Here is a 21,799-nt window from a genome sequence, read left to right as displayed (position 1 = left end):
CGATGACTAAGTGTGCGACTAGCTGTTACTGAGATATTAGCTTCTGCGATGACTAAGTGTGCGACTAGCTTAACATCGCCATCATCCCAGTTTCATTGCTGTTACAAAACACGAACTATACAGTGTGATAATCAATCTCTCTTCATCATATGAAGCTATCACACTGGTACATTAGATCTCGCTGGTATCGCAATTCGGTCAATGCAAACAGAACGTCCGTTTACGACTTGCTGACAAAATATGTCCCTCTCCATCTTCTTTAGATACTTCCAACGCGTATGGCTAGCGAGGCAATAGAGCTCAGTCGTTACAAGCACGAAAACACCTTTGACGTGTCGCCGCTAATAATCACGGAGGAGTGCCTTGACCCACGATCCTGGTCTTAATAGCTGATAAACGGCCCTTCAGTCGAGACAGCAAACTTTGATCGGCTTCGTCCGGATCCACTTTCTTGAATATTCTGAACAATAATTCAACTACTTGATTACTGATATAAAAAACTAGCATGGTCCATTGGTCACTGAAGCTTTTTAATGTGGGTAATATGGATGAAAAAAACAGATAGGATAGCTTTGTTAGATAAGACACAGGATCTACTTAGACCACGTCTGGAAATATCACAATTTTCCCCTGACGAGTGTCAGCCGTTCATTTATGCATCAATATACCATACAATAGCATATTGTAGTTATGTACCCTTAAGAACCTTATCACAATTTTTATGATCAACCAACCTATGGACCAACACTTTCGCTACAGAAGTATTTCATCTCATAACATATACTAGGTAGAGGAGCTGATTTAAGCTGCGATATTTCAAATTCAACCCACCTGGTCGTCAAATTGTGCAGTGACCCAAATCCAATCGCGATCACCGTACAGGCCAGACAGATCACATTATACGGCATGGAGAAGTCGGGCACCGGTATGATTACTTGCATTATTTCAGTATATATACGTTGAGTGCCTTCACGGCCAAGTCCGATCTCCTGACCGTCCACGGAAATCACAGTAGACCTGAACGACACAGACGAATCCAGTATTTTCAATTTCAAATTTTGTTTTAGATCAAGGTGAACGACAGATCTTGGTTCCATTTCACAATAATTTCAAATCAAATCCACTCAAAGTAGCAAGAAGCCAATATTCGAAATCCCATGTCTAAAACCAAATCCAGATAACATAGATGCCCAGATAGATATAAATTCATTTCTCTCTCTTCTCAATTTAACCGTACGTTAAATTAGCAACACAGTTTGCGTGATAAACGTAGCATAACAATTCCAAAACATCCAGCAAAGTCCCACCCGATATAAAATCCATGATTCGCGTCCGGCGGATGCTCGGTCCAAGTCAAAAAACCTCTCGTAAATTGCATAGTAATAACGACAGTAGATTTTTCGGGAACAACTAAGCGATATTCGATGAAATGGGGCGATTGCCTGATTTTCGCCGGCCGAAAAGTGAGATCCCCTGAAACGGCACATATTAAGATATATTGTGGAGGTTAGAATTCGAACAGCACTCAGGTTACCTATTTCCATTTTCTTTCCGCTTTGATCAGTTACGGAAAGAGTGTGCAGATAGACTTGAAGAAACCACGGCACGGTCTGCATGATAGTCGAGGACACGTTTCCGCTTGCAGTGTTTGCGATTTGACATCGGATGCCTCCGTCTTGTTGGCCAATGCCGGTGATGTGGCAATGGGCTAGCAGATGCGGAATGTCATCTAAATACCATAGTTGTACATGAGAGTTTCAGACTCTCAGTTTTCATCATTACGGCACTCCATTCAATATTATGCTACTAACAGCTCTTTAGACAAAACTAATTATTTTTACACTTTGGATTTTGTAAAATAGATCAGGGTTGCAACCAAGTCACATGGCTCCGAGTCACAAGTCAATCTCACTTTTACAGTTTTGTCTCAAGTCGAGTCATTTTCAATTGACCACAGAGTCAAGTTCGAGTGCAAGTCAGCGGGAAGAGGGTCGAGTCCGAGTCCAAGTCATTGTGTTGACTGCTCAGTTTCCTGTTAAAGTCTTGTAAACCCACTTTCTATAACTCTGTTTGGTGATATCGAATGGTTCGCATTTATAATATACTAATTTTCCTCACTTTAAGCAGTTTCTGTGGTCGTATTTGCAAGTACCAGTACCAATACACGAAATCCCAAGTGTGGTTACTTTACTATTATTCGAAATTACAATGAAATGTTGGTCTTGGTCGTCTAAGTTTCGAGTCATATGACTTGGTTCCAAGTCGAGTCAATACACAGATTGACTCGAGTCGAGTCATTTCCGTATTTTGAGAAAATGACTCGAGTCATCATAAAATCGTGACTTGAGTCATTACAACCCTGAAATAGTAGTGTCATTAAGCAGCTGCTAATAGAATGTGCGACTCAAGTAAGTAATTTTCAGATCTTCACTACAACTACCTCATCAAGTAGTTTTCATATGTCTTGGAAGCCGTTACTTCCGCTCTTACTTGTGTATAAATATATGGCGTTACTTTTACTTCTGCCACTTGAGTACCAACGATGACCACTTTTGACTGGTTCCGGGTATAACACACGCGTTGACTCGCTGAAGTTGTTCAATGTCCAGCCCTGCTAGGCTATTCAGCATGACACATATAATACTAGGGAGCAGGGCAGTCATAAAAGACTGCAAAAAGATGATAACCTTGAGTGACAACGGTGAATTACCACACACCCGATGAGGAAACAGCGGCATTACTCCATTTTGCCTTGATGTTCCCGGTTTTTTTCATCGACACCAAATCGTACACTCGCAAATTTCCGTCGCTGTAAGTCGGCAACGGTTGCAGGATCACATTATCCGGAACTACAAATTTGACCAGGCTCTTGCTTGCCAGGGGGCACGTTCCTTTTAACCTCCTTCCCAGAACTTCTTCAATTGAAAAATCTAGAAATTTTATTTATAATTTGCTTTATCGGTCTGAATCGAAGTTTTCTAGCAATGAAAAGTGAGTTATTCTTATTATTCTATACCTGGTTTGTTCTTAGGACCAAGTTGCAGGTCAAAGACAGTCGAGACGGACTGGGAAAGTTCCATTCTTTTGCGAGTACATATCTCCTGCAAGATGACACTCTTCAACATATAGCATAAGTTTTTGAAGTCAAAATACAATGTAATATCAACCTCTTGAACAGCAAATTAAAAGTCAACCGTTGAATTTATATCGTTCCTAGCATTGAAATTGCCAAAACTGATGAACTGCTGATTACTGTCAGTACTCAAGCCCAAGTAGTGGATCTAGCTCAGGCTGCTACATCTACATGACAGAGCCCTATGTAGCACAGTAAATTCTCACCTCCGTGCAGGTGTATTTGAAGTCCAGTCCGAGCGAAAGAAATCTGCTATGGTGAAGATTTGCCGGGTCAATCAAGCGTGATATCCCGTTCTGTGATAGTAAAATATTCGTTACATTTTTCGGATCGCATTAAATATCGATATTGTTCCAAACCTCATTACTGGTGCTGTTATGGCACTCTATAATTCTATGAACCAGAGTATTCCGAAAATTGCATTTAGACAAGTATTGACAATATGCTAGCAGTCATACAGCAATAGTACAGCTTGTGGACGGATCTTTCAAATAGGTATATCCAAAGGTGGTCAGTAACGAAGTACTTCTCCTTTTACAATCTTTTGCCTGCACGAGCCACTTCTAATTGTACTGTTCTTCTGCAATACTGCTTACTTTTTTGAATTTGGATTTTAGAAAGTTGAAAGTAGTGTCAGAATGAGTTTACATCACTCATGAGTGACATTATCATAAGAACCGTGTAAAATCGAACCCGGCTGTAGCACAGATACTAAAAATATACTTCCGAGGATTCCACCAATGCACAGTTACCATTTTTTTTCTTCGAAAGTAGCCACTTTTGATCAACTACAACAGATGTGTGACCCTTTGATGGCTCGCTAATTTTTGAAATAGATTGATTTCTTTTCAAACCTTTCATTTTCTAGTTCTACTTGAAGTAATTTGGACAGGTCTTAAAAATGCTACTCCTACTTGAGTGGAAACGCTGACTACTTTGACCACATCTGTGTATATCATACAGAATTGCAAGTAAGGACTCTAAACACAATCGAATCACGGCCGAGCCACAACCAAAACTCATCAACTGGCAAAACTCACGTTTGATCCACAAGGAAGCAGCTTCAACCAAGGTGTGAGGTTTTCAGTGCATAGATTCTCCCTCGGCAGTACTGCATACCTTATATAATGCCTATTTTCGCCTATTTGAAAATTGGCCATCGGATTTACGAAAGACGAAATTTCATTTCAAGCTTATACCTGACAGATAGCCTTCTGGCTGAAATGATAGCTCTGGGATCACAGTTTCGGTTTTACCGATGAAATTCAGCGAAGCGCAGAGCAATCCAGATAGCGCGTTGGCGAAACCTCTCCAAGCTGCATCAACACTGGACAAAAATACACAAACGGTTTTCCAACGTGAAAATACATCTTTAATCAAAATTTAAAACTATAATTTTAATCAAATCAAAATCAAGCACCTATAGACTATAGTGAGTAGTTTCATGCTGTTGGGCCTTCGACCATGCAAGAGATTTTCAAGACATCACACATCTAGTGCAGTCAATGCGTAACGGGGAAAACAACAAGAATTATTTCGCATAACCCTGAAGTATTTAGGATGGCTATGTGTTGGTGGTAAGTGGTTGGGTGAGAGATAGCACAAATACTGGATTCTAGAATTGAGCAAGATATTTTATCGCTTGAATTTCATGTATGCTCATAACTTTCAAGTATCTCAAGAGATACCGCTGCTGCACAAATTATATTATGATGACAAAGGTAGGCATCGAGACAACCTACCCTAGATGCCAGACCAATCTACCCTAGTCAATATTAAAGCACATTACGTGTAACAAAAAATGTTTAGAGACCACATTCACGATATCTAGTTAAAGGGGCACTGCACTCTAAAAATTATGTGGTCTCAAATTGAAGGGCAAAACGACAAACTAATTTTGGCCGCAGCTGTTTTCTTCAGAACGCCACCGTAATTGAGCTACAGTTTATTGAAATTTCAATAGCAACTTCATGCTCCATCAGTCACGCAGAGATCGAACTTTATATAGTTGTCAGTTGTTATGAAGAAAATACGTCGTACACGCCAAGGTGGTTTAGATACTGCGTTCAACGGAAGATGTTCAGTCAGGATATTTATATCAAAATCGGGCCTAGTGTATTCTATTTCTTTAGGACATAGGGCATGTACGACATATTTGCTTCATAACATCGGCTGACAACTATATAAAGTTCGATCTCTGCGTGACTGATCCAGCGTGAAGTTGCTATTGAAATTTCAATAAATTGCAGCTCCATTACGGTGGCGTTCTGAAAAAAACGGCTGCGGCCAAATTTTTTTTCGTTTTGCCCTTCAATTTGAGACCACATCATTTTTAGAGTGCAGTGAACCTTTAATAAAGACGTTGACTCACTCTTTCACACCATGCTGAAACCAAACCCAGAGTTGAGCCCCAGGTGGGGCTGAAAAATCCGGATATCCCCAGTTTTCATATCTCCACAGACCTTGCGTCATCGACAAATGAAACTCGGCGACACTGTATTTCTTCACCAAATTACCGATGTTTCGGGGGAAAAGGTGATAATGGTAGCCTGGAACAAAGAAAGATAAGATCAAAATTTCACGGTTTGCTGTGACCAGAGGTGGTCAAAGTAGTCACCGCCGCTACTCAAGTGGAAGTAGAAGTAACGCCGGAATTTCTACTCAAGTAGAAGTAAGAGTGGCGGTTTACAAGTAAGTGAGTAGATATTGTACACAAATATTTTTGCATAAGAAACTGAAAACTGTCAAGTAGAAGTAGAAGTAGTCTAAAATCATAACTACTCAATAAGTAGTTCGAGTAGGCAAAATCTACCTCAAGTACTTCAAAAAGTAGAAGTACTTCATTACTGACCACCTCTGGCTGTGACACCAGAAAATATATATATCTCAAATCATGTGTAACACAAAAATAAATACAATTTGTTTTTTTAGTACCATACTCATAAGTTTGAATATTTGGCCCTTCAAGGGGTTCTTCAACGCCGAACACAAACAGCGATAACAAAGCAAGAAAATTAAGGAGTGTATTATTATTACCTTCCGCAGCCCCTGCATAGCTTGTAATAACTGAGAAGTTGAAAACTGTATAAAGCTGGGCTTGATTTGTGACCTTCAGTGTCAAGCTTTCCTCGGCCACGTCCGTCGCAGAGCCTATACCACAAATGATCACAAACAAACACACACAGAGATCTAGTCTATGCATTGTTTCGACAGTTGCATCACATTTTGATAAATAAGTAAGATTCAACTACTCAACCTGCTGGAGTACAAAAGATATCATCAACAATTTGTATGATAAACGGTCATTGGAAAGTGTATGGGCACTGAAATCCCCTAGTTGCAATTTCTACAAATACTCCTGGTAGGCCAACATACAGATGTACTGCTCATGCATTCTTTCTGATAGATATGTTATTTGAGAATCAATACGCAGATCAAACTTCAATATTACCAATTTTCCCATATGGTAATTCACGACACATTGAATTTGGACGAAAGTTTTGAATCTAAATGTGTGACATCCGGTGGGTCATGGCAATGGGCATGACAATCAATTCTAGAAAAATTACATCATGATCATAACATACCAACATTCTAATTATGACAAAAATATATATGGGCTTATCGATTCTGGCAACAATAATGCAATTACTCATGTACAAGACACAACCATCTTTCTCACTTCATTGCTCTGGAAGTGATGAGTCTTACACAGCAATGAGAAATTATGTCTCTCTGTTGATCTTAATCATGAAGTAGCCTAATTATTACCCCCAACAGTTGAATATTAGGTATTATATATGAAAATATGTTACAATCAGCAGGCCTACAAGTTATTACTGTGGTTGGTCTTTCAGCTTTGATCCTTTCAACATAGCGATGAGATGACAGTTTTAAGATTGTTCAAAGACCCTCCAACAATTTTAAATGACCATGACATCATCAAGAACAGGAAAACATATGAAAAAACCAAGGAAATTATATACAAATCGCCATCAGTATTGAGGAGAGTAAGTCCAGAAAGTAAAAAATGAGAAGAAATCACAATAATTACAGACAAATATTTTCGTTTAGACAATCCATCGTACACAATTACGGTCCAGAAGGTATTCAGAAGTACAAACGCATTAGTTAACAAAGCAGACATGAGGAAAAAGTTGGAAGAATTCCCGTTGATTCCAACATTTCCAGGTCCGTGTGCCAGCGAGAGGAGATTGAGAATAGAAAACGATCCACTCATTAGTCCGAATCCGAGTCCAATGACATAAGGCAGTCTATGTCTGGCGATTGACTTCTTTTCTTCCTCGCTCAATGAATCCTCTAGTCCAGCATCTGCTTTGTGCATCAGTTTTAACATTGAAAACCTCAGTATTTCTTGGAGCATTACTCCAATGAATAGTCCGAAGGCTGCTTCCTCACGGAGTGGCACGACTGCTAACCACAGCAGTGATGTTAGCAACAGCGAAACCAGCCAGAAGAAAGCCCCGACGACGAGAAGGATAACCCGGAGAGGGTATCTGGCGATCGTCAACACCACCATGGATGCAGCTGGTCCGAAAGCAGTGAACAAACAGCCCCAAAACACTAACGAAGTCATGACTCAAGTATGCGACTCTTTACATCCAGGCTCTCATTCACTTTTCTTTTCGTCCGTAGCACTTGCCTAAATTGAACTGGTATATTTTCCAACAAGTGCAACTACAGAGATTGTAAACGTATAATGGTCTGCAACATACCAGAGAGAGATATGATCAATTGATCATTGTTCTGTTCAATGTTCACTCCTCAATCTCAACCACTGAGCTATATAAACATAACCTGCTCCAAGAAATGACGAACCACGGATCTCTACCGGACCTTAGTAGTTGCGACGCGAACCTTTATCAATAATCGTCAGATTCAGTTTTCATGTGCCCACACGATGTAGGCTACAATACGATATAGAAGACGCAATGCTATGTAATGGACAGATCGGAAGATACCGAACCGACCAGCTGCGGTCTCGTGATCTGGCATCCACCTCGGCCTAGTGTCCGCTGTCACATTATTTTTGATGATTTTCTTTGGTTCGGTATATTTGCAATTTTATCAGTTCAGTTCAAATTGCAATACAATGTCGAAACGACTTGGAGTAGTCTTTGAAATCAGACATCTGCCTTGGCCTAGGCCAGGGTTTCTCAACCTTTCTTCGGCCGTGGTTCGAAAAAGTTCTGTGACCCACCTCTTATCCTTAGAGTCAATGCGTGGTAATCGCCGGCGCCTATATGCCTATACTTCTCTAAAACATCCGCATTTTATCTTACTACTAAAAATATTTCAACCTAGAACGCCAGTAATATTGCATCGCGCCAGGCGCGACGAAAATATTCGATTAAATAAATCTTCTCAAAGAAATGACCATCGAATTCGTTTTCGGCCCATTCGAGCTCCCCCAATTGGGGGTTTGGGGTGCGGAAGTTACGGCACTGGTAGATCGTATAATTCTGGTGTATATTATGGCCGTCCGCTGCTCCACTCACATTCACGTCGCGAAACCAATGATCTAACCCCCGCATCCACTGCGTGATTGGGGTTTTAGTTCGACTATGGTGGGGAATAATATAACCAGCATTCTGAGCCAGCTTCAAACATTTCTTTGGTGAATGGAATACTGCAGAGACCGCGGAGGAAGAATTTTTTAATATGCACGCTGTATGTACACTGTACACGCTGTATGGCCAGTGGTCGGGAGCCTACGGCTCGCGAGCCATATATGGCTCTTTCGGGTATAAAATATGGCTCTTTGCCAGATATTTATTTTTGTACTAAATTTATCAATATTGCAGCGACTTGTTGGTATATTTTCATCACGGCCAAAAGAATTATTCTCGTGGCAGTATAAACATGTCTTTGAGAGGTAAAGCCAATCTGTATCCTGGCGTGGTGGCATCGATGGGATTCGAACCCACGCCATCGAAGTGACTGGTGACAGTTGTGAGTCAAACCTCCTGGCGAGGGGCTGTGTATCCGAATCGAAATCTTGAATTGTGGAATACGTTGATTCAAAGAGCATAGCAGACATGGCGACGCCCATTTCAAAACGCAGTTTCCAAATACGCATTGTCTTCCTGATCTACGGCGCGAAATGAACTGTTGTGGATGTGAGATTCACAATTACTAACTCGAGTTACAAACGCCATAGCTATCCACGTTTCACGTTCTGTGTAGTACCGGCGATAAATGTATGCGTGTAGCGCAACGTTATGTTACCACCGAATACTTTGAGAATTGAGAAGTCGATAAGTATTTAGATGTTCGGAATCAATGTGACAGTCACATTCGATTTATAACAGTTACAAATAATAAATTATACGCTACTTACGATGAATTGCGATTCATTGTTTTGTTTGTTCGAGGTATTCATGGTGTTTGTCGACTATTATGGTCATTTACAACAGGCCGATATTCTCCATTTTTATTCTGTAACTTATAGCACGGCCCCCTTCTGGGCTTTTTGTAAAACACCGTGGCGCAAACGTGAAATCCCATGTAGTGAGTTTGAATTAGTGCTACCATGACACCACGAATTTCAAATTGTGACGTAACAGTTGATTGGCATATATGGCTCTTTGGTAGTGGAGATCGAAAAAATAGGGCCAATATGGCTCTTCCGACAAAAAAGGTTCCCGACCACTGGTATAGGCCTATGTCTTCCCTACTAAAGTTGCGATATCAGAAGATTCATTCCAATGATACAATCAATTCATGTGACTCTTATTCTTACATTTTGTGCAATGATTTCAAGGCCGTACGTTTCAAACGGACTTCAAAGATTGATGTGCTGCGCTAAATCCTAAATCCAATACGATTCGTCGCGGTGGTGCGCCCTTTACTACCATGACTCCAGTCCATACGTGCCAACGTCTCATCAGAGCCGGATGAAAATGAGTTTAATGAATAGCTTACGTATAATTTCATAATACGAATCGATTTTTGAGCGAATAAAACATAAAAAATGTAACTAAACTTTCACTAATTCTGCGGCCCACCTCAAAATGCTCCAGTTTGACAACTCCTGACCTAGGCGATGTAAAGAGGATGCATGAATACTGAATGAAAAGTAAAATAAGATAATATAGAAAAGCAAGCGACAGAATGAGGTGGCATGTCAGAGAAGGCGAGATCGATTGGTCAGATCGTGGTCCGGTAATCTTGAGGACTTACAATAGTATTCATTCAGTAGAAATTGCTTATATTTCAATTATAATGTGTACAGCATGCTCGTCGAGTGTCGGATATTCGTCGATCTTTTGTTAGACGCTCTCTCTTGCTCTTGTCTGTTTTTCGTTTTTCATTGGGTTATTTTCTGGACTTTTTTGTGGCTGTAAGAACAGCGACGCGGGGACGAGGAGCCCAGAATAACCTCTGACGGCGGGACTTGAATCTGGTCCGCCGACGGCCACCACTACGCGATCTCCCTCGAAAGGACCATTGTTGCGAATAGGTTCGCATTTGATGGATTCACTGTGGATTTTTGCGAGAATTTCTGCTCGTAAATATTTAACCAAACGCACCCTTTGTCTGCTAAATGCTAAAGTTTGAAAATTGTGGAATAATATGACAAAAAACTTTGGAACTGTCGAATTTGTAGCGAGCAGGTCGGCGAGAGTATTTCCTATAATGGAAATGTTATTATTAGCAGTCACATACTAGTATAAGATAGTAGGTTTTCGTTTATTCGTTAGAATAAGTTGTAAATTAATGGCAATATTAGATCATTTGATAAAACACGCCAAATACTTCTAGGGGATTTGGCCCCGGACCCTCGGACCCCCCACGTTTGTTTGTTTTTGGGGTATTCATGGTGTTTGTCGACTGCTATGGTCATTTACACCAGGCCGATGTTCTTCATATTTTCCGTAACTGCCGACTTATAGCACGGCCCACCTCTACGCTTTTGTAAGACACCGCTGACGCGGATGATGTGGCGAGGAGGAGCCTAGGTAAACCTCCAACACTTAGGTATCGGAATTCGGAAGTCGACCTCGGTCGGACTCGAACCCGCACCCATTGGTGTTGCAGCCGCGGATCATACCACTGCGCTATCTTGCCACACGACCCCCCACGTCGTCGGATGCTAACACCATAGTGTCCTATATGGTGTCGACACAAGCAAATCTCACGGCTCAGTGAAATCAGAAACTGCGTTTCCATGCACGGCCGATGGGCCCATTTTCGAGAGATTCGGCCGACGAACGAGAGAATTTTGTTGCGCATGCGCAGATTGCACACCCACGTCGGCCGACTCGTCGGCCATCGAGTGAATCCTTCGGCTTAGCCCTTCGGCCATGCTTGCGCCGTGTCTTGGATTAGCGAATTGGTATTCGCTATACTTACAATACACTTTTCGTATCAAATTAACTGTGGCTGCACTCCGGGCGGATCTTGGACGCCTTGAAAAAACCCGGAATTTAATTATGATTGCAATGGAATTTAGTAGTACCGGTACTGCTACGAATTACCCGTAGGCTACCGAAATCTTCGCGATATGATCACATACGCTGCTGCCACAATTCGAGGGTTTGTGTTCTGGTACAAGGGTACAATACAAACTATACCGTTTGATCACAAACTAGGTGAACTTATTCACATTCCCCTTGTAAGCAAATCATCAACAGGACACTGGAAGTTCATGTCTGAATCATGACGACGAAACAGTAGTACCGGTAGACTACTGGACAAGTTACTATTCTGCGCTCGAAATTATTGAACCACGATATCCCATATCTATATCCCCCACATACTAAGATATTCCACCAATTTTCATCTTTTTTTCCATTTTATTTTATCTTCTGTTAGTTTTAAGCAATTGGTTCATCTATCTTCTGTTAGTTTTAAGCAGTTGGTCCATCATGACCATTTTACATGATGGATGGATTTAGGCCTACGTGTTCAAGGTCAAAGCGTGTTGTTTGACTGAATGACCGCTACAAGTCATCTCGGCTCATTCCTACCGAGTCATTTATCGAAATCTTGTGATTATTATGAAATGATTACATAAAGTAGGCTCATTCCTACCGAGTCATTTATCGCAATCTTGTGATTATTATGAAATTATTACATAAAGTAAGCCAAAAACTAGGGATGGTGTGAACCTCTGAAAGGTTCAGGTTCGTGTGAACGCGAACCTTTTTTAAAGGTTCTGTGTGAACACGAACGTGAGCCTCATGACGTCACGTTACGTCATATTGCTAATTCAAACCCTATCTTTCGGTGAAGTGATAGCCTATATTAATGTACACGGTACCTAGCGACGACTCGGGCCACATAATGCCACGATGCCGAAATACATATTGGCGTCTTAAACGTCGCTAAATGTATCAACTGAGCAATCAAAGGACATAATAATCCCTTTAAAATCAATATCTTTCGTCGCTTTGCCAACAATTTCGACCTCATTAACGAGATATAGCAGTAGCCAACACCTCAATCGCACGGATTAGGTTATAATGATGCAGTTAAGATTGACCCCGTAACGCCTGCTAGATTTTTTGCATCAGAAAACGATAACAATCTCATTGATTGGTTGAACATTGAACAAGAATCATTCGCTGACTACGTCTTTCGTTCGTGATGTTGGGTGATTGCGGGTCAAACTCACAGCAGAGAGTCACTAAATATTTACGAATGAAAAGTTAGATATTCCGAGCAAACTTTTGTAACAAAGTAAGTACAACTTTTGAGATTGTCAAGGTGCATGCTCGTTTAGTGTTGATTTATAATGCTGCCATCGCCATGCATAGAGTGGCCCACAATTGAAATGCAATAAATTTGAACCAAAGAAAGATGTTATAATGAAGTGAAAATTGTAATATATGAAAAAGGTTCACAGTGCAGAACCTACCAAGGTTCTGTTGTGAACTCGAACCTCTAAATTTCCGAAGTTCACACACAGAACGCGAACGTGAACCTCACGTTCACACCATCCCTACCAAAAACGTCATTGCGATCGCTTCGCCCACCTAGTTCGGCCAAGTCACGGTCGGATTACGCCTGGTCATGGAAACACGGCCGACATGCACAACGCATGCGTCATGGCCTTTCGGCTGACCGTCGGCCGAGCATGGAAACGAAGTAAATAGCGTCCTATATGGTGTCGACATAAGCCAATAATCTCACGGCTCAGTGAAATTGTATCACGTCACAATTTCAATTTGGCTACAGGCAATTTGACGGTCATTTTTGACCGGCTTGCAGAGCATTAAATTTGGTAAAACGGGTATCAATCGAAAGCTGACTCTGCACTGTTTACGAAAATATCAATTTTATTCCGCTCGCGGCCTTGGAACCGGCCCCCACAATCAGCCTCGAATTTTTCATTGTTATGGAGATTGGCATTGGGATGCAACAATGCTGTCTGGCGAAACGAGAGAGTAGCTCAAGAGAAAAAGAGAGTAGCTCAAGAGAAAAAGAGCGGACGGCTTGCGTCCCAATGCCAATCTCCAAACGATGAAAAATTCGGAGCTGATTGTGGGGTTCCAGGGCCGCGAGCGGAATAAAATTTATATTTTCGTGATCAGTGCAGAGTCAGCTTTTGATTGATACTCGTGTTACCAAATTTAATGCTCGGCAAGCCGGTCAAAAATGACCGTCAAATTGCCTGTAGCCAAATGGAAATTGTGACGTGATACAATTTCACTGAGCCGTGAGATTTGCTTGTGTCGACACCATCTAGGACACTATGCTGACACCATAACAGTACGTTTTGGTGTTTCAGTGCACTCAAAAACCATGTTCGTAGTGTCGCGAAGCGCAAAAAATATTCATTTTCTGATTTGAATTTTGTCTATAATATTGATAATCGCATATATTGCAATGAACTTTTCACCCTGTCTCAACCCACCTGATTTTTCGGTAGAGCTGAGGGAGGTATGGTGACTTCAAATAGTAAGCACATGACTATTCCGCACCGGCCACCTAGGCGCATCCGCCTATGGACCACATATTTATTATTGATGCTTTCAGCGGCGGTATTTATCGGTTTTATTTAGTATCCGTGTTTTTTACGTGGGGCGATGAGGGTGCACATATTAAAAAGTAGATATTTAATTTCTATAAATCGCGCCAGGCGCAAAGAAAATTGCGAAGTATGAATTTCCCGCAAAATAAACGGACCGAACGAATAGACACTTCCTATAATTTACGTTGATCTGCGATATAATTTTAGGCCCCTTCGATGTCGGTCCTCACTAATTGGGGGTTTGGAGTGTGGCAGTTACGGCCCGACGTACATGGATATCTACGGTGAAAATAAAGTCTCATCAGTCGAAATGATTGGTGATAAGGCTACTAGATTTGATACTTACGATAATGCGCAACATAAGTATGCAAAATAATCAACCCAGTACGTGGCTTGTTTATGATTGCTGGTAATGATCTCATTGCTTTTCAAATCGAAATCTGATGTTCAATTGTTCATGAATTTCCGGAAAATTGTTGCTTCAGGATATTTCAGAACATAGTGGTCTTTGATGAGACGTGTAGTTCTAGGTATCTACGTGGCAGACGAACATGGAACAACAATGGGATTCACTTTTATTTCTTACACCAATTTTGAAATTTGTTTGAGTTGTGTTATGTCATGGCCTACTAGGCCACGGTTATGTCGTGTAGTCTAGTCACTGTTCTGACTGTTGTATAATGTGTATGTGTAGTACGGCACAGTGTGTACCATATGGTCCATATACCACACTCATTAGTAATGCAGGTGTTTATTAGATCTTTAATGATATCCGAAATACTGAAGTCATATATATTTCTAAGGTATTATTAATATTGCTATATATAAACATTTATCCAACGAGCATGGTTCTACTGACAATGATTGCCCGTGTGGCAGATGGCTTGCCCCTTGCTGCGTCGATGCAAGAAGATGAACAAGGTGGACGTAGTCTGACAGACTATCAAAATCAAGCCAAGATGTTGTTCCGAAAATTGAATCAGCAAAGTCCAGACCGATGCACGATCGAAACTGGTCCTCTGGTATTTCACTACATGATAGGAAAAGGAATATGTTACCTGGTCCTATGTGAGAGAGCATTCAGCAAAAAATTGGCGTTTTCATTCTTAGAGGAACTGCAATCAGAATTCTTTGTGCAATATGGCAACAGAGTAACTTCAGTAGCAAGGCCCTATGCATTCATAGAGTTTGACACATATATCCAAAAGACAAAAAAGAGCTATGCAGATTCCAGGACGAAGCATAACTTATCACATGTCGCCAACGAACTACAAGATGTCCAAAGAATCATGGTATCCAACATTGATGACGTCCTGCAGCGTGGAGTAGCTCTCGATGAACTTGGAAACAAAGCTAGTAACCTTGCCACTTTGTCACAGAAGTATAAGCAAGATGCATATTCGTTGAATCTGAGATCAGCCTATGCCAAAATAGCAGCGGTTGTGGTGCTGTTGATTATCTTTTTCATATGGATAAGGTATTGGTGGCTTTAATTGAGAATTTACTGAACATCTTCTACAAATAGGCAATGCAATGTTGAATGCTTGCTATGAAAACTTTGTAAAATGATATAGATCTGCAATCTTTTCTCTTTGGTCATACGAATTTTATGAGAATATATACCACCAGTGCGATATCTTTCTTGCCATCACTGCCAGATTGCAAATGCAAGCTCTTCTTTGGATCTGGTGAATCGATAGAACATACATGACTATGAATGCGGCTTCAATTATTATTACAATGTATGTTGTTTTCAATTGTTATGGCAGTGCATGCATATTACATAGGCTATATATGATAGAAAGGTAACTAAGATGTGTTTTGTTTGTAAATTATCATGAGTGGAAAATATTCATGTCTCCCTGATTCTCAATTTGTGATGATGCATGCATTCACTATATAGACTACAGTGGCACTCCCTACCGTATGACCATCACTGTATTTCCGATCTGCTCCATCGCTCTTCTAGTGGTGATATTTCTCTATATAAAATATTCTAACTGATGTGTTGTTTTGATATTTATGTAAACACTTAGACATGAAGGACGTGTTAGTGAAAGAACGGAATATTATCAACATTGAGTTCAATGTACGGTGATTTTATTTTCAGCTAGCTGTGTGTCAAGTCTAATTTTTACATTTTAATTACAAGTGATTGTGATGTGTTAAATTGTGCCAATGGACGATTTCGGAGATTTTCTGCAAGCTCCTGTGAAGCAGAGTCTTCCGGTGAAGCCAGCACCACAAGGTGGAGTGAAGCAACCTATCGACTTGAATGCCAAGATATTATCCTCTTTTGACCTTTCCGGCTCCAACCAAAGAGCCAACTTCAAGTTCCAGCAACCTGCCAGACATGCCGGAAAACGGCCACAAGGCGCCGCAGTGAAGCAAAGTTCCAGCTCTGCCGATTGGAAGAATCTTAGTCTGGAGTCTAACGAATTTATTGCGCCTGTAACAGCGCCTAATGTTTACGCGCGGCAGCAAAATCTAACTGTTTTACCGCAAGGTAATCAAAACTTGAACCTACATCCAATAGATCGCTCTGGTGTCAGTCATAATCAGCAGTTTGTTCAACCTCCTTTGGCAGGAACATTTAATCAGACCAACGTCAAACAAAATGTTCCAGGAAGCTGGCAGGGTGTGACTGCTACCGGCCCATCCGTTAACGCCATTCCTCCTGGTGCTGTTATGCCGCCTAGTTATCAATCCATTATTCAGCCCAATGTGTTCCCGGATACTGCACTTAAATATCCTTCACATCAGAATTCAAATCCTCACTTGATGCCCGGACATCAGTCTCACTTGAATTTCCAAGAGGCCCGACAAACTCGACCTTATATTGCCGATGCTGTTTTCCATCCTCCTGCACCTGCATCTATTCCACGTATAAATACTTTGCCTGCGTGGATGACTAATCCCAATCTTATTCCGCAGTTGTACAAAGAAGTTCTGAAACATTGTGCCACCTCCAATAGTTTCGCAGACACAAGTTTATTATATCCGATATTCTTGAGCTCTGGCCTACCAAAGGATGTTTTGGGACATATATGGACCGCTGTAAACCAATCTAGCCCTGGGCAGCTAACTTTCACAGAAGTCTACACTGCACTGGCCTTGATCGCATTGGCGCAAAAAGGTGAAATGGATCTGACTGTGAGATACGTCATGAGATTACCAGCAGCGCCGATGCCGGATATAAAGCTACCTCAGAAGACTAACTCGGCCTTGAGTGAACTTGTCAACTTGCAGGCACCTGTTGTAAATCCGACAAATCAAACTGCTGGGTTCGTAATCCAACCGCTGGTTTCAGCACAACCTAAACCTGTCAGCTCCAACAGTGCTGATGCATTTACAGACTTTCAGTCGTTTTCTGCATTTGAATCTGTCAAAGTTGAAAATGCGGCCGCTTCAGATGATTTTGACGATTTCCAATCTTTCTCCACATTTTCTGGTGCCGAAAAAGTGCAAACCACGTCTTATCCTGACCGTGACATTATGAATAGCCCAAAATCTATTTCCACTACAGATTTATCGCCCCAAAGACCTCCGAAACAATTACTTGGAGGCATTGACTTCAAAAAATTTGATGACACCTCCTCAAAAGTGCTCCATTCTGCTGCTAGGAGGCTAAACATTGGTTCTCAGCAGCCAAAGAGAGTGAACACTACGGAAATGAAAACTAATAACGACGATTTTGACGACTTTAAAAGTGCCGAGCAAGCACCATTACCAAAGCAGGACGCAAATTTGTTTGCAGCTTTTCCGGGGCTTGACAACACTACGAGCAACACATCCATATCCGTTCAACCAACTATAATGGCTGAAAAAAAGGACAAGTATTCTGTTTTTCGAGAACTCAATCCGGTATCTTCGCAAAAGACTGATGCCAGCTCGAACGGAGAGTCCGACGGCGCTGATAAATATTCAGTTTTGCGAGGTGTGGAAATCGGTAGCACCAATGAGCCTGCGGTGGAAGACGATTTTTCTAATTTTCAGTCTGTGCCTCCCGTACCTGTCTTTGCGCCAGAACCTTTTCAAAAATCGTTTATTTCAAATAATATGTCTAAAACAGATGACATACAATCGGTCACATCCCTGGAATTACCGAGTTTATCGAAGACAATTCTGAGTAATTCTATTGGAAATGGCAAGTCGTCCGAGGATCTATTTTTTAGCGCCAGCACGACATCTCTTCCCACTCCAAACATTTTTGCAGAAAAAGCTTCAGATCCCATCCTATTCAGTTCGAATCCACCGAAATCAAGTGCTGACGACGGTCTGTATGATTTGGACGACCCGATATCGCCGGTGTTCCAGAAAAAGCCTGTTGTTACCGCCAGTCCGAAAGAGCCACCGCCTTTTAAAGTGAAGCTTGCAAAAATACGTGCGAGAATCTCAGAATCCGATGATGATTTCGGTGATTTTTCCACAGCCCCGCCTCCAATCGACGATAATATTGATCGGCACGACCTTGATTTAGAACCTGAAGAAGGGGACTCGTCGCTTGTCGACTTTGACGCGTTCGGTCATTTCGAGGAAGCTAAAGTAGAGGCGCATAAAAAGAAGGAAGCCATGTTCAAAAGAACGAGCGAAGACGCGACGGCGTTCAGCGAATTTGTGAAATCGAGTGTCGTCGATTTGAAACCGGCACATTCGAACGAAAGCACTACTTCAACGTCAAATCAAGCTGATCAATCCTGCGGCGAAGAGGACTCAAGTATCACTGAACACAAAATCAATGACGACACTTCATCATTTGAAACCGGCAGTACCGATACAGAACGTAAAAACGACACGAAGCCAGCTGCTTGGAGTTTAGAGCCCACTGTCTTTGAAGCAGAGCCAGCTTACTCTTTCAAGCCAGAGCCTGCCGAATGGGAAGAAGAAGGCAATCAGATAAAAGCGAGAATGGAAGGTTCCTCGAATCCGACAGAAGTATTTGTAGATCATTGGAGTCGATGTCTCACGACGTGCAAGGATATAATCGTATCGACCGGAGATATATTTGCGGCTTTGAATAGTCCGGCGGTTTGCCACGAGGTTGTGAATTCAAGTCGCGGAAAGGAATTCATCGCGTGCACTAGCGAAGTGTACGGGGTGGCCAGACGTATTCGAAAAGGTATGGAGATTATCAGACTGACGGACGACGACTTGGTGCTGTTGCTCAAAGAGATCGAGATAGCATGGAACAATTTGTTGGGATTCTGTCCGTACACGCCTTCGGTGCATAAAACTCCGGAACACCGAGGTCGTTCGAATTCGGAGGGGCCGGTGTGTTCTACGTGCAGTCTGTGTTTGCTTGACACTGAGTCTACCGACGTAACGGGATTGGAATACTGCGGGCGGTTTTACCATTCTCCCTGTGCTAATTTGTGGTTGAATCAGATCGCCCCGATATTACCGCGCCTGGAAGTTCCCGCTGTGTCCTGATAAGCCTACTCTGTCCAGCTCTAGCATCTGTCTGCTATACGCCTGTTTTCCGGGTATCGGAAATTACCTCTCGAGCTGCTTTCATTCTTTTCTTATACTATTTGTAAAATCTGTAGCATTGTTTTTTTGCTTAGTATGTGTATTGTGCAATTTCAATGATATAACGCCCTTGAATGCTTGTGAATTTTCTCATCGTGAACTGAGATCTGTGTATTTGGGGTTTTCAGAATGTGTTCGGATCAATTATTGTTCTCACAAGACGGATGAGATTGGAGATCGTGAATGTTCATATTTAATAATTTGGTAAATATTGATATCTATCAAAACTTAAAGGGGCACTGCGCTCTAAAAATGATGTGGTCTCAAATTGAAATTAAAAAACGACCAAAAATTTTTGGCCGCAGCCATTTCCTTCAGAACGCTATCGTAATGGAGCTGCAATTTATTTAAATTTCTACAAGACCAGCTGCCGCGGCTGCTTAACCCGTTACATGGCACGATGTCTTCATCGTCGCACTTGCTCGACGCGATAAGGCGGTCACACAGAGAACGAAACTTAGACACATTTCCTTCATAACTTCGGCTGACAACTATCTAAAGTTCGTTCTCTGCGTGACTGCCTAATCGCGTCGAGCAAGTGCGACGGTGAAGATATCGTGCCATGTAACGGGTTAAGCAGCTGGTCTTGTAGAAATTTCAATAAATTGCAGCTCCATTACGATAGCGTTCTGAAGGAAATGGCTGCGGCCAAAAATTTTTGTTCGTTTTTACCTTCAATTTGAGACCACATCATTTTTAGAGCGCAGTGCCCCTTTAAGTTCAGAAGCCGGATGATGTTGAATTTAAATTCTCGAGTAGATTGGCAGGCATTTTTCTGCCTTTGTTCAGAATCGTGTGAAGTTGTTTTGGAATTCTTCAATGCGTATTTTTCAGATTTCCTTAACTCATTCAACAGGATTATCATCAGCGAGTATGATTTTGATATGACTCCCACATGACAGTAAGCTGAACATAAACACCGCTCCGCGGAGGTCGCATGATCCTATCCGGTATCGTACGTTTTCATTACAGTGACACAATAAATGAAAACGTTTACGCACGCTGACAATTGAGAAGACATCCTTTTGTAATTCAATGTGTATTGCTGAAATAGGGTTGGTAGCAGCTAGTAGGGACACTTTAGAGACATGGGGTAGCCTAGTGGTGACGATAAACGCCTGCTACCCGGGTGGCCCGGAGTCTATTCTGCGTCGAAGATTTATCTGGGCTCCTCTTCCCCCGCGTCGCTGTTCCTACGGCGACAAAAAAGCCCAGAAATAGACCCGACGAAAGAACGCACTCACTAGGAATGGAAAAAGCCGAGGAATAGAGATCAACATCGAACAAAAACTGTGTCATCGGGCACGAGGTCGAGGTGAATGCCAATTACTGCGATTTCAATGTGATTCGCTTCGACGAAAGGCTCTCACAGAGGTGGTAGCCTAAGCTACATATAGGCACTGAATACCAGTGTTAGGATGACTCGAGTCACCTTTTTCGTGTGACTTGACTCGAGTCACTTTGCAAAAATGACTTGACTTGACTTGACCCGGCGCTTCGAAAATGTGGATTGACTCGTGACTCGGAGCAAAATTCACGAGTCAATTTCAAGTCATTAAGTAAACTGTGTCGATTAAATAACCATATCTTATGTATGTTCGGGTTGTTCTCGATACGCCGGTGTCATTAGTGAAAGCAACCAGTCATTCGCTGATTGTACATTTCACTCATTCTCCATTTTCACACCACAAATAATTTGACCGCTAACGTGTATCTTTGCTTCTTAGACAGCTCAGTGCTTACATTGCGGATCCGCTCACCTTTACCAACCATGTTGTTTGATATAAATCGAACGAATGTAGTTTACGCGTTTATATTCTCACGGATGTGCAGTTGGGCAGTGTATTGTACCCAGGGCCGTAACTGCCGCACCCCAAACCCCCCAATTGGGGGGGGGGCCGAGCTCGAAGGGGGCCCAAAATTATTTCGTGAATTAGCATAAAATATTGAGCATTTTTTGAAAATTTAAGCAACTTTTTTAAAATTTTTCGCGCCGCGAGCGATTTCGAGCTGCCAAGCATCTTGAATATTGGGTAGGCCTATACTCTTCCCACAAGAAAAAATACGCATGACTTATAGAAATGGGCATATCAGCGTCGGCCATTACCTCGCCACGACGCACCAAGACGCATAAAGTT

At 41.8% G+C, this 21,799-nt stretch overlaps 4 protein-coding genes across 4 annotated transcripts; 2 read left to right on the top strand and 2 right to left on the bottom strand.

Moving 5' to 3' along the window:
• Positions 1–118: 118 nt before the first annotated feature.
• Positions 119–6,356, bottom strand: LOC145433927 (GPI-anchor transamidase component PIGT-like). Its single transcript, XM_080311181.1, has 11 exons — positions 6,170–6,356; positions 5,505–5,682; positions 4,333–4,460; positions 4,174–4,274; positions 3,340–3,429; positions 3,017–3,101; positions 2,718–2,930; positions 1,535–1,729; positions 1,308–1,473; positions 832–1,017; positions 119–460 (listed from the first exon to the last, which is right to left on the bottom strand). Exons 1-11 carry the CDS (start codon positions 6,333–6,335, stop codon positions 349–351), a joined length of 1,620 nt encoding a protein of 539 aa, XP_080167307.1. The 5' UTR covers positions 6,336–6,356; the 3' UTR covers positions 119–348.
• Positions 6,357–6,392: 36 nt separating this feature from the next.
• LOC145433931 (gamma-secretase subunit APH-1A-like) lies at positions 6,393–7,908 on the bottom strand. Its single transcript, XM_080311185.1, has one exon. The coding sequence runs from the start codon at positions 7,728–7,730 to the stop codon at positions 7,002–7,004; it is 729 nt and encodes a 242-aa protein (XP_080167311.1). The 5' UTR covers positions 7,731–7,908; the 3' UTR covers positions 6,393–7,001.
• Positions 7,909–14,570: 6,662 nt separating this feature from the next.
• On the top strand, positions 14,571–16,242 carry LOC145433925 (vesicle-trafficking protein SEC22b-like). Its single transcript, XM_080311179.1, has one exon. It carries the CDS (start codon positions 14,978–14,980, stop codon positions 15,623–15,625), a length of 648 nt encoding a protein of 215 aa, XP_080167305.1. The 5' UTR covers positions 14,571–14,977; the 3' UTR covers positions 15,626–16,242.
• Positions 16,243–16,308: 66 nt separating this feature from the next.
• LOC145433924 (synergin gamma-like) lies at positions 16,309–20,670 on the top strand. The gene is made up of 2 exons (XM_080311178.1): positions 16,309–19,840; positions 20,496–20,670. The coding sequence occupies exon 1, from the start codon at positions 16,311–16,313 to the stop codon at positions 19,560–19,562; it is 3,252 nt and encodes a 1,083-aa protein (XP_080167304.1). The 5' UTR covers positions 16,309–16,310; the 3' UTR covers positions 19,563–19,840; positions 20,496–20,670.
• The last annotated feature ends 1,129 nt before the right edge of the window (positions 20,671–21,799 follow it).

Source organism: Botryllus schlosseri, chromosome 2 (assembly GCF_051294905.1).
Source record: "Botryllus schlosseri isolate E-star chromosome 2, Bs_hap1, whole genome shotgun sequence".
Lineage (NCBI taxonomy): Eukaryota > Metazoa > Chordata > Ascidiacea > Stolidobranchia > Styelidae > Botryllus > Botryllus schlosseri.
This window is presented reverse-complemented; position numbering and strand designations above follow the sequence as displayed.

Coding starts and splice junctions, on each gene's coding strand:
- LOC145433927 (XM_080311181.1), bottom strand. CDS start 6,335: ATGCATAGACTAGATCTCTGTGTGTGTTTGTTTGTGATCATTTGTGGT. Junction 1,730..2,717: donor TGCCGCTGTTTCCTCATCGG/GTGTGTGGTAAT, acceptor TATGGTATTTAG/ATGACATTCCGCATCTGCTA. Junction 1,018..1,307: donor AATCATGGATTTTATATCGG/GTGGGACTTTGC, acceptor TGTGTCGTTCAG/GTCTACTGTGATTTCCGTGG.
- LOC145433931 (XM_080311185.1), bottom strand. CDS start 7,730: ATGACTTCGTTAGTGTTTTGGGGCTGTTTGTTCACTGCTTTCGGACCA.
- LOC145433925 (XM_080311179.1), top strand. CDS start 14,978: ATGGTTCTACTGACAATGATTGCCCGTGTGGCAGATGGCTTGCCCCTT.
- LOC145433924 (XM_080311178.1), top strand. CDS start 16,311: ATGGACGATTTCGGAGATTTTCTGCAAGCTCCTGTGAAGCAGAGTCTT.